Source organism: Protobothrops mucrosquamatus, unplaced genomic scaffold, assembly GCF_001527695.2.
Source record: "Protobothrops mucrosquamatus isolate PMUCROS unplaced genomic scaffold, P.Mucros_1.0 scaffold_128, whole genome shotgun sequence".
Taxonomy (NCBI): Eukaryota; Metazoa; Chordata; class Lepidosauria; order Squamata; family Viperidae; genus Protobothrops; species Protobothrops mucrosquamatus.
Window position 1 is genome coordinate 641,913 of NW_015386204.1, and position 12,455 is coordinate 654,367.

Below are 12,455 nucleotides of genomic sequence, written 5' to 3' on the forward strand. Positions count from 1 at the left end.
TACTCTGATAGAAATATATCGGTGTTATTTTGCTTTTTAATAATAGCTTTGAGAGTAATAAAACTAGTAGAACTTGGTCTGCTTTATTTATTTGAATAAAGTTTAGCTTGCTTTATTACTGAATATACAAAAAATCCTTTGAAACATTTGTGGAGCTTACATTAGTTGTTTTGAATTGTATAACCTTTCATGCTCAAGTTTAAATATACTGCTCACAAAAATAAAGGGAACACAAACCCCTTCAGTTCCATGGTAAAATGTTCCCTTTATTTTTGTGAGCAGTGTATATCACTTCTAATAAATATAACAAAAGATGGGCAAAATTACATGGCTTAATAAATAACATGTTTGAAAATAATAATTAGCTGGATATTAAATATTATTTTAAACTGGTATCTCATTCATCATATAAAACAGAAATATAGTTCTTCATAAATTAGAATATTTGCCTGTTATATTAGCCATTAATTTAAATTTAAGGTTCAAATGAATAGCCTGCCTTGCTATTATAGGTTTGTTTCTAACCATAACAACTATATTAATTTTCCCCTTTTTAAAAAAGTTATAAACTTGATGCAGTGTATAAAGGGAATACATATATTAATGTTTATTGTAGGTAAGCTTAAATATTCTGCAGTCATAATTTAAAAGTTGACTTTGTGGTTTAAAAGACAAAAAATAAATAATGTGTTTACCTTAACAACTGCATAAAACCATCCAATCTCACTGGAATCTAATCCAGTAACTTTCCAGAATTAATTAATATTTTTTTAAAAAAAACTATTTTCTTTATCTATAAACAAATAGGGTTGCTTTGTGATTAAAGGTCATTTTACATTTATATGGCTTTTTAATTTTCAAAGGCATTGGAGTTCCAAGCAGAATGATGTGTTGTATCCAGGATTCTTTATTCATTCTGTATTTCTTTGAAGAAGTTGGTCCAATAATTGCTGAAGGAAAACAAACATAAAGACAAACATAAAAGCTGTAATGCTAAACATTTTAATGGCCAAAGATGAACATCTTGGAATCATAATATAAACAATTACATGTACAAAGTAAAAATAATGATGCATGATATAATTACAGCATAATAGATAATACCTACAACAACAGAAACCATGTATTCTTATTACGAACATTTTTTCTTCACTATATGTGACTGCTTTCTTTAGAGATGCACAGATTTATTTTGTTCAGTGCTTCCTCAGAAATGAATTTTATAAAGCTGGCTAACTGTCCATCTCTACAAATCTCACAAGTGGATCTAACTTAACTCTGTTACATATAATTTCTGAGCCCATTATTAAATTTGAGCGTGTCCCTTAGGGGCAATAAGATTCACACTTATAGGCAAAATATCACTATAATTTCATAATCTTATTTATGTTCCCCAGTGATGATCAAAGGTCAAGTGGAGGAATGTAGGATATGAAATTTCTGCTTTACTATGCTAAAGCTGTAGGTCATCTATGAGAAAAAATAGAATGAGAATGTTCAGGATTCAGCTTCCTGTTTTGCTGTATAATAATGGGTGGAGGCTTGTATTGTAACAATTGATTGGAAACCTTTTACCTTTTTAAATATTTCAACCCGCTTTCTATTGCTCTGTATGATTATCCGTTTCTGTTTCTCTTCTTGTTTCTTCTTCACTTCAGGAAGATTGTTATAAATCCTACAACAAATATACTATAGTTCTTAAGTCATTCTAGAATGCAGCTCTTAATTGGCTTCTGAAGATGCATTTCAAATATGCTTTAATTGTGTTTTTTTAATATATCTAATATGCCGCATGTTAAGACAGCATAGCAGGTAAAACTTTTCAAAACAATAAGGCAAATAAGTAGATCTAAATGTTTTAAAAATATAAGATTCTATCATTTCAGTTACTTATGTTATTCTACTAAAAATGTAAAACCATAATGTCCTCTATTATGGTTTATGTTATAATATCTATTCTATTCTAAGTATGTCAACATTTTCAGAATGTAATACTGTCTTTGAATTGTGCCTTTTTAATGACTTTTGGGGAGAACAATATATATAATATATAATAATGGTATATAAAGGATCCAGTTCTTCTCATCTTATTTTTTGTGAAAGAGAATTCTCATGCATGCCTTATCTGAGAAGCATTTCTCATGCACATTTCTCCTTTCTGCCCACCTTGAGATACAAAATGTAGACCTGCCAGAAACACTCAACTGCCCATGAAAGTATTTAGAAATTGGCTATTATCAAATCATATTTTTGCTCTGGGTATGCTAGCTACTGTTTGCGCTTTGATTGAAAATACCTAAAGGAATCTTCTCAGCCAGTGGCTTAGATGATCTCCCAGTCAGTCTAAGAACATAGCCAAGAGTATTCTGATCCCCATCAGCTGCCCAACAAAAGGCAAACTAATATGGATGTGATACACATACAAACGGTACCCCAAGAAATTAATATTGTTTATTGGGCTGTCCCATGATTACATTCAATATGCCATGCAATAAAAGATTGCAGGATGGATTTAATTTGCATCAAGCTATAAAACAAATCAAATCAAACCTGAGGATTCATGATTGCTTATGAGGGAAGAAGAAAACGAAGGGAAAAGAATCAAGTTCATGATGGAAAAACTTCAATTGCCCTTTAGAATGCTCCTACCTTTTTGATCGCATATGCATCTCCTTTTCTGAAATGTACCGCTCTTTTGGTTTGAACAGGTTATCTAATAATTAGAAACAAAAGTTACATTGTACTAGTCATTTTGGCAACTTTCAATGAGACAAGTTGCTGTTTTGCTTTTCTTTTAGCATACATCAAAACTCCAAGAGCTACAATGGCAATTTTTCTGATTCAGCATCACACAAATTCTAGCTGCTTCTCTGATGAGGGGAATGGGGGGCTATAGACAATACCCCCTCCTACTTACTCCTGCTTTGCTTCCCATTTCTCCTAATTCAAGTTTAGTTTTTCTAGGTAGACTGCTAAATTCAACCACTATTTTATGCCAACATAAATTTTACAATAGCCTTGTAGAAATGATTAGGAATCGCAAGGTATTTTATTTTATTTTTATCTATTTATATCCTGCCTTTATTATTTGTAAAAATAAATCAGGGTGATGAACATATCTAACACACCTTTCCCCTCCTATTCTCCATGCAACCTATGAAGTGAGTTGGGCTGAGAGTGAGTGACTGGCTCAAGATCACCCAGTTGTCTTTCATGGCTAAAGTGGGACTTGAATTCACAATATCTTGCTATCTAGCTTGGTGCCTTAACCACTACACCAGGGGTAGTCAACCTTGGCTCTTTTATGACTCGTGGACTTCAATTCCCAGAAATCCTGAGCCAGCTAAGCTGGCTCAGGAATTCTTGGAGTTGAAGTCCACGAGTCATAAAAGAGCCAAGGTTGACTACCCCTGCACTACACCATATTGGCTTTCTATATATCTCCATGTATCTCAGTCATATAACAATATCTTATAGTTGTTGTCTGAGAATTCTTAAAATCTTTGAATGTAGGCACATTTGGGATTCTGACCACATTATGGTGCTCTTGCAAAATGGCTACCATGCTGGGCATGAGAAGTTGTAAAGCACTGATTAGCCAAAAGGCCAACTGGTAAGGATGCTGTTCAACATGGTTTCAAGCTCCTCCTTGCCAGGTGTTTCCTATTGTCAAGCCTGCAGCACACAATCAAGGAAGCAAAATTCATACAGATTTTCTTTAATGAATTCTAATTCCAGGAGTTAGGTTTTAGAATACTGATTCTGGAGAACGGAAATAGTTTAATCCAGTCCTCTTTGATTAACATGTTCTGAATCACCTTTCTCTGAATGTTGCATGACAAATATGCATTTATTTGATAATCTGATCTCAGAACTCTGATCATTTAGAGCAGGGTTCCCCAACCCCATATCCATGGACCAGTACCAGGCTACGGCATGCCAGCAACCAGTCCACACAAACAAGGAAAACCCCATTCACAGGATGCAGGTAGCACACAAAACCACGCCCCCTCCGGTCCACAGAAAAACCTCTCTCCATGTAACCAGTCCCTGGTGCCCAAAAAGATGGGGACCTCTGATTTAGACATAGACCTCTTTCAGTCTTGCATATCACCCTCAGCTTACTTCCAAACAAAGCACTGAGATGCATCTATCTGGAGGTTCAAACACTGTATATATGCATAGACATAGACATATCTAATTCACTCAACTATCCACTCAAAATTAAATATTTTTAATTTTGCAAGAGCAACTGTGGTCCATCCCACCTTCTTCATTTTCCAAGTTGCACAGAATATTTGTGTGTATATCCCTAAGAGGTCTGCCTAATAATCTAGATAGCATCCTGTGTTCACCTACTTAAGTCCAATTGAAGAAATTTAGGACTATACCACTTTGTTACAATGCACAAATGTTTCAGATTTTTTTGGAGTGGGTATTCCTCTCGTAAACAATCACATTTATAAAGGTAGATAGGCAGGAGGAAGTGGTAAGTCCCCCATTTTAAGAGATCCTCACTGTATCCAGAGATATTGGATAACTGTTGCCCAGACTCCAATCTTCTCCTTTTTAGTGAATATTGTTGAGAAGATGGTGAAGAACCTACTATCTACTACCCAAAATGGACAGAATTGTGTGTAACTTTGTCAGTCAGGATTCATCCCTTCTTCTGTTGTTGAGACCACTTTGGTTATACCAGTAGATGATCTTTCTTAGAATCTGGATAGTCCTTTTTGGGCAGCTTTTAATCCCATTGATTATGATATCCTTCTGAACCAACTTTGGGAAATGGGGGGTAGGCCACTAATTTACAATGATTCCATAGCTGGTTCCAGTGGTAAGAGAGGAGAGATTAATTTGGTTGGTACTCTTTTATAGGGTGCCAAAGGGTTGATTTTGCCAGGAAAAGCAGCTGGTGATTCCCCTGCCTTGGGGAAATATGATGGGCTAGGGCACAGAGATCCTGCTTCTCTGTAGTAATGTCATCTCTCTGGAAATGCTTTCCACTAGAAATTGGATTGTGGTTAATTTCAGCCACTTTCCAAAAGAAGTAAAAGATGAAGCTCTTCCAAAGGGCATACTGGTCTTTTCTAGATAGTTTTTCCTGGATTTTGTTTTTAAATGTCCTGGCCTCTGTCTGATTCATTTAGATTGTATTGAACTGTGGATTCTTAAATGTTTGTATTTTTGTGAAACCCCTTGAAAATACTAAGGGAATGGGATGGTTTTTTTTACACCAGAGGTGCCCAAAAGGGACTGGTTCTGTGGAGAGAGATTTTTTCATGGACCAGAGGGTGCGTGATTTTGTGTCCTGCCTGCATCTCACGGATGGGGCTTTGCTTGTTTGTGCAGACCGGTTGCTGCGGCCCGGTACCCTAACCCTAATCCCTGATTTAAATGGAAGAGAACAGATTAAAGCTGAACCCTAATAGTAACAGAATTACTGTTTAGATACTGGGATTATCTGTCAATGATAGTGTTATCTATATTGACAGGCACCACCCTTGAAACAGGCAGGTTCATGATCCGTGGGTCCTTCGGAACTCATACCCTTCTGTTAAAAAGATAGAAGCCATAACCAGGCTTTGGCTGATTTTGGTTAGTGCACCAATTCTGACCCAATCTGGTGCAAAGGACCCAACTACAGTGATTCACGACCTCATCAGCACCTTATTGTGTATTATCACAATGTGCTTCATATGGAACTGCCTTTGAAGAATATTCAGAAACTACAACTAGTCCAGCATGCTACTGCTTGTATATATTGTATATTCTGACTCCTGAAATTGGGAACAAACAATAGCAAAACTGTGGGCCCTGCATTCACTTACTGGTAAGTTTCTGAGTGCAATTTAAAATGCTGGGATTAATTTATAAAGGTCTGCACGGCTTTGTTCCTGAGAATTTACAAGACCACCTTCTCCCAACTATACAGGCCCAATCTGTGAGATCTTGCAGGGAACAGCTGCTAGTGATTTCTGGGAAGTGAGGAGAGCCAAGAAGTTCTGAATTTTAAGTGGAAGCTTTTGAAAACCCAGTCAAGGGATTCAAAACTGATGTCTAAATGAGGAAATGTTAGCAAGGTGAGAAATAGAATTGAATGAGCACCCAAATGGATGAATCTGATCTGCAGCACAAGAAAAACTTTCCCTTAGAAAAAAATGTCACAAAAGCATTGCCCTTCAGCAATGAAGATGTATTATGATGTATTCAGATGCCTGAATAACAGCATGAATAGGACAGTTTTCAGGGCGGAGGAAAGCTTTTTGCAACATAAATATTGAGCTTTATACTGAACAATAGTGGCATCATCAGGATAATTATTATATTTTGTGTAAATAGAGCATTCACAATACAAATAGTAAAATATAAACACTCTAAGAAAAAAGAGAATTCATAAGCCATAAAAACAAAACATGGAACAGTACTGCAGATGAAATAAATGTCTAAAGGCTTTGTTCAAAGCCCCTAATCCCAGATCCTGATGTTAGCATTTACAACCTTCCTAAAGCATTAAAAAAATTGGGAAGAGGTAGAAAATTGGCTCCTTTTGCTAAAAAGAATGTATTTGTAAGCTCTAAACAATTATTAGTCCACTGAAGGGTGTCTCTGAATGTCTTCCAAACCAGCACAGAAGTAATTACTTGAAAACGCTAAGGGAGACTGTCAATTTTCTTATTTCTAAGTACTTGTGAAAATATGGATTTCAGAAGCCCTCTGTAACACAAATCTATAAAATGCCAACAGAAACAAACAAGTATTAGATGCAGAGATGGACATCAGCTTTACAATTATCTAAGATTTTTGGGAAAAAGGAACTTGGGAAGAGAGAGGGGTCTTATGTTAGCATATAAAATAACAAAGACATATACTTTTGCACATTACACAATCACTCACAAATTATGTTTTTACATTAAGAGCATAGGACTCTTCATTATGTAGATTTAAAGTATTATAAATAGCTGGTATCCTTGTCACTAAAATAATTACATTATAGTTTTTGAGATTTAAAACTCATCACAATGGGATCTCTAATTTGTCCAGGATTGTCCACAGCAAATAGTTTGTCTTACATTAATTAGTTTTCTTGAAATGAAACATTAATATTATACAACACAAAGGTTAATGAGTTTCATATTGTCTGGCATAAATGTGGATTGATGATAACATCGGGTATAACAGCCCTTTCTAAAAAATATTGGCGTCTCTTGCATATAATACAATTACAACTAATAAGCAACTTAGGGATAGAATAGGTAAATAGGAACTCCACCAATAATTCACATGAGATCTAATGCTTTTCTATTCTCAATCAAGATCTTATTTCACATTGAAACGGATAGGGAATAATCTTCACCATTCTTTGTTTTGGTATCACAGCAACTCTGGAATTGCAGCTGAGACAGCATTACCATGAAAAATGCCCAACTGAATCCAGTTTATTCATGCTCAGAAAAAGCAGTCATCATCTTTACTGCAGTATCAAGAAAACTTCTGTGCAGGTTCACTTGCCAAGAAGTCTCTGAAGGGTGACTACGTGCATCAATTTAGCATAATTATAAGGAGACAGTGCTTGAGGATTAAAACCAGGAAACATGCAATAATGTAACAGAGTTAATCAAAGTGCTGGAAGTCAAAGCCTATCTCACTTTTCTAGTTCCTCTTGGTTTCCAGAGAGCAATTAATATGGTTGACCAGCCCTTTGCATGGAGTCAGACTACCAGCTGTGTAGGAGAAGGATTCTGTGGAGAGGGCTGTATGCTATATAGTTTGACCTACATTCTCACTTGACCTGCAGCTTCAGACTTGATGAAGTATTCTTCACCACTGCTGAAGAATAAAAGGAGACATTTTCTCCTTTCTCCTCAGGCAGTGCAATATCTTAAGCTGTTGGTCCTGACAATTAAAGAACTCAACCAACCTGGAAGCAAAGAAGGGGATGTGTGAAAACGGCTTTGTCAAGGGGAAGAGGTTGCAGTCGAATTGAGATGCACAATTTATCAATTTAACAGTTTCCAAGTTGCCACTGAACTGTCATTTTTAATATGACAGAAGAGAAAATTATTAAATACATGAGGTGTGATCAAAGTAATTGTTTCATTAATTTAACCATAATTAGATTTAAACATTAGATTTAATTTTTGCCCTGTCCCCTGTGTTTTATAGAATACAGATAGTCCTCGATTTACGATCACAAATGGGACCAGAATTTCTATCGTTACATGATGTGACTATAAAGGGATCATATTGCTTGGCAACAGGAGTCCTGGGATTGTATTGCTTGGCAACAGGAGTCCTGGCACTCCCCATTGCTGTTGTAATTCCAGATGCATGGATTGTTAAACTGGAAGTAGAGGGAATCCCAGGCAAGAAGTGTTTGTGTGTGTAAGGGGGAGGGAGACAGACATTGCAGTGCAAGTTATGGCACAAGCTCAAAGAGACCAGGAAAAAATGGTATGAGAACAGGCAAACTGGAGACTGGCAGCTATCTCATTTTCATGATGCTTCAGAAAACCTCAGAAGCTTTCTAAAAGTCTTCAAAAGCATCCTATTTGCAGAATAGTGCACACCATTGGACAGTAGCATGAGTGGAAGAAGCCCTGGAGCAGTCAGCAGCTGCCTCACATAGTCAGGCCAGGTGCACTTCAGCAGCAGCAGGAAGAAGACAGTGAAGGTCAGCTGGGTTTGGTAGGGCCTATGGCAGGGATAGGCAACCTTGGCTCTTTTATGACTCGTGGACTTCAACTCCCAGAATTCCTGAGCCAGCATGGCTGGCTCAGGAATTGTGGGAGTTGAAGTCCACGAGTCATAAAAGAGCCAAGGTTGCCTACCCCTGGCCTATGGTTTGTAGGGCAGCTGGGCCAATTGGGGCTTTATGCTGGGGTGGCTGACTGTGATGCAGGGCTTTGGCGGCATTTGTCAATGGCAGCAGCAGCACTGGGGCTGAAGTAGAGGCCTGGGGGCAGTGGCAGCTGTCTGAGAGTGCTGAAGGCCCCAGGCCTCTACTTCAGTTCCAACCCTGCCACCAAAGAATGCTGCTGGGCTGGGCAACCAAAAGGGCATAAATGGGCAGGTGGGGGCAGTTGACATGCTCCTGAGGTCATAAGTGTGGGCAAATGCCAAGCACCCAAATTTTGATTACATGACCATCAGGGCACTGCAATGCCTGTAGCTTCAGGGACCAGTCATATCTCATTTTTTTCAATGCCGTCATAACTTTGAACAATCTCTGAACAAATTGTTGTAAGTCAAGGACTAGCTATATAACATTACCTCACCAAAGGAGATAAACTTTTGTCTAAGAAAGATTAGATCCCTGCAATGGAAGTTAAGAAGGAATTGAACCTTGTATCATGGGGGATTGGAATGCTAAAGTAGGAAGCCAAAAGATAAATGGAATAATAGGCAAGTTTGGCCTTGGAGTACAAAATGAAGCAGGGCACAGGCTGATAGAATTTTCTCAAGAGAATACAATGGTCACAGCAAACACTCTTTTCCAACAACTCTAGAGACGGCTCTACACATGGACATCACCAGACAGTCAACACAGAAATCAGATTGACTATGTGCTCTGCAGCCAAAGATGGAGAAGCTCTATACAGTCAGTAAAAACAAGACCAGGAGCTGACTGTGGCTCAGATCATGAGCTTCTTGTTGCAAAATTTAGGCTTAAATTGAAGAAAGTAGGGAAAAACACTAGGCCCCTTAGGTATGAACTAAATCATATCACTGATGAATAGACAGTAGAGGTGACAAATAGATTTAAGGAATTAGATCTGATAGACAGAGTGCCTGAAGAACTATGGACGGAGGTTCGCAACATTGTACAAGAGGTAGCATCTAAAACCATCCCAAAGAAAAAGAAATGCAAGAAAGCAAAATGGCTGTCTGAGGAAGCTTTGCAAATAGCTGAGGAAAGAAGGAAAGTGAAAGGCAAGGGAGAAAGAGAAAGATACACCCAACTGAATGCAGAATTCCAGAGAATAGCTAGAAGAGATAAGAATGCCCTTTTAAATGAACATTGCAAAGAAATAGAAGAAAATAATAGAATAGGGAGAACCAGAGATCTCTTCAAGAAAATTGGAGATATGAAGGGAACGTTTCATGCAAAGATGGGCATGATAAAGGACCAAAATGGCCTAACAGAGGCAGAAGAGATTAAGAAGAGGTGGCAAAATTACACAGAAGAACTATACAAGAACAAGCTTAACATCCCTGATAAGCACGATGGGGTGGTCACTGACCTCGAGCCAGACATCCTAGAATGTGAAGTGAAATGAGCCTTAGGAAATCTGAGCAACAACAAAGCTAGTGGAGGTGACAGTATTCCAGCTGAGCTATTCAAAATCTTAAAAGACAATGCAGTAAAAGTGCTACACTCAATCTGCCAGCAAATTTGGAAAACTCAACAGTGGCCACAGGATTGGAAAATGTCAGTTTACATTCCAATTCCAAAGAAAGACAGTGCCAAAGAATGTTCAAACTATCGTACCATTGCACTCATTTTACATGCAAGTAAAGTTATGCTTAAAATCCTACAAGCTAGACTCCAGCAGTATGTGGATCAAGAACTTCCAGAAGTACAGGCAGGATTTCGAAGAGGCAGAGGAACTAGAGATCAAATTGCCAACATACGCTGGATCATGGAAAAAGCTAGGGAGTTCCAGAAAAACATCTACTTCTGCTTCATTGACTATGCTAAAGCCTTTGATTGTGTGGATCACAACAAATTGTGGCAAGTTCTTAAAGAGATGGGAGTACCAGACCATCTTATTTGTCTCTTGAGAAACCTATATGCGGGTCAAGAAGCAANCTCACCAAAGGAGATAAACTTTTGTCTAAGAAAGATTAGATCCCTGCAATGGAAGTTAAGAAGGAATTGAACCTTGTATCATGGGGGATTGGAATGCTAAAGTAGGAAGCCAAAAGATAAATGGAATAATAGGCAAGTTTGGCCTTGGAGTACAAAATGAAGCAGGGCACAGGCTGATAGAATTTTCTCAAGAGAATACGATGGTCACAGCAAACACTCTTTTCCAACAACTCTAGAGACGGCTCTACACATGGACATCACCAGACAGTCAACACAGAAATCAGATTGACTATGTGCTCTGCAGCCAAAGATGGAGAAGCTCTATACAGTCAGTAAAAACAAGACCAGGAGCTGACTGTGGCTCAGATCATGAGCTTCTTGTTGCAAAATTTAGGCTTAAATTGAAGAAAGTAGGGAAAAACACTAGGCCCCTTAGGTATGAACTAAATCATATCACTGATGAATATACAGTAGAGGTGACAAATAGATTTAAGGAATTAGATCTGATAGACAGAGTGCCTGAAGAACTATGGACGGAGGTTCACAACATTGTACAAGAGGTAGCATCTAAAACCATCCCAAAGAAAAAGAAATGCAAGAAAGCAAAATGGCTGTCTGAGGAAGCTTTCCAAATAGCTGAGGAAAGAAGGAAAGTGAAAGGCAAGGGAGAAAGAGAAAGATACACCCAACTGAATGCAGAATTCCAGAGAATAGCTAGAAGAGATAAGAATGCTCTTTTAAATGAACATTGCAAAGAAATAGAAGAAAATAATAGAATAGGGAGAACCAGAGATCTCTTCAAGAAAATTGGAGATATGAAGGGAACGTTTCATGCAAAGATGGACATGATAAAGGGCCAAAATGGCAGGGACTTAACAGAGGCAGAAGAGATTAAAAAGAGGTGGCAAAATTACACAGAAGAACTATACAAGAACGAGCTTAACATCCCTGATAAGCACGATGGGGTGGTCACTGACCTCGAGCCAGACATCCTAGAATGTGAAGTGAAATGGGCCTTAGGAAATCTGAGCAACAACAAAGCTAGTGGAGGTGACAGTATTCCAGCTGAGCTATTCAAAATCTTAAAAGACAATGCAGTAAAAGTGCTACACTCAATCTGCCAGCAAATTTGGAAAACTCAACAGTGGCCACAGGATTGGAAAACGTCAGTTTACATTCCAATTCCAAAGAAAGACAGTGCCAAAGAATGTTCAAACTATCGTACCATTGCACTCATTTTACATGCAAGTAAAGTTATGCTTAAAATCCTACAAGCTAGACTCCAGCAGTATGTGGATCGAGAACTTCCAGAAGTACAGGCAGGATTTCGAAGAGGCAGAGGAACTAGAGATCAAATTGCCAACATACGCTGGATCATGGAAAAAGCTAGGGAGTTCCAGAAAAACATCTACTTCTGCTTCATTGACTATGCTAAAGCCTTTTATTGTGTGGATCACAACAAATTGTGGCAAGTTCTTAAAGAGATGGGAGTACCAGACCATCTTATTTGTCTCTTGAGAAACCTATATGCGGGTCAAGAAGCAATAGTGAGAACTGGACATGGAACCACTGATTGGTTCAAAATTGGGAAAGGAGTCCGGCAAGGCTGTATTCTGTCGCCCTGCCTATTTAACTTATATGC

The 12,455-nt window shown here is 38.1% G+C and overlaps 1 protein-coding gene across 1 annotated transcript in view; it reads right to left on the reverse strand.

Moving 5' to 3' along the window:
* Positions 1–911: 911 nt before the first annotated feature.
* Positions 912–12,455, reverse strand: part of CUNH10orf90 (chromosome unknown C10orf90 homolog) — a 65,295-nt gene continuing 53,751 nt past the window's right edge. Inside the window, exons 6-8 of the mRNA XM_015817496.1 lie at positions 2,650–2,713; positions 1,576–1,675; positions 912–950 (exon numbers count right to left, since the gene is read on the reverse strand). Coding sequence (XP_015672982.1) covers positions 912–950; positions 1,576–1,675; positions 2,650–2,713 — 203 coding nt within the window. The remainder of the gene's footprint in view (positions 951–1,575; positions 1,676–2,649; positions 2,714–12,455) is intronic.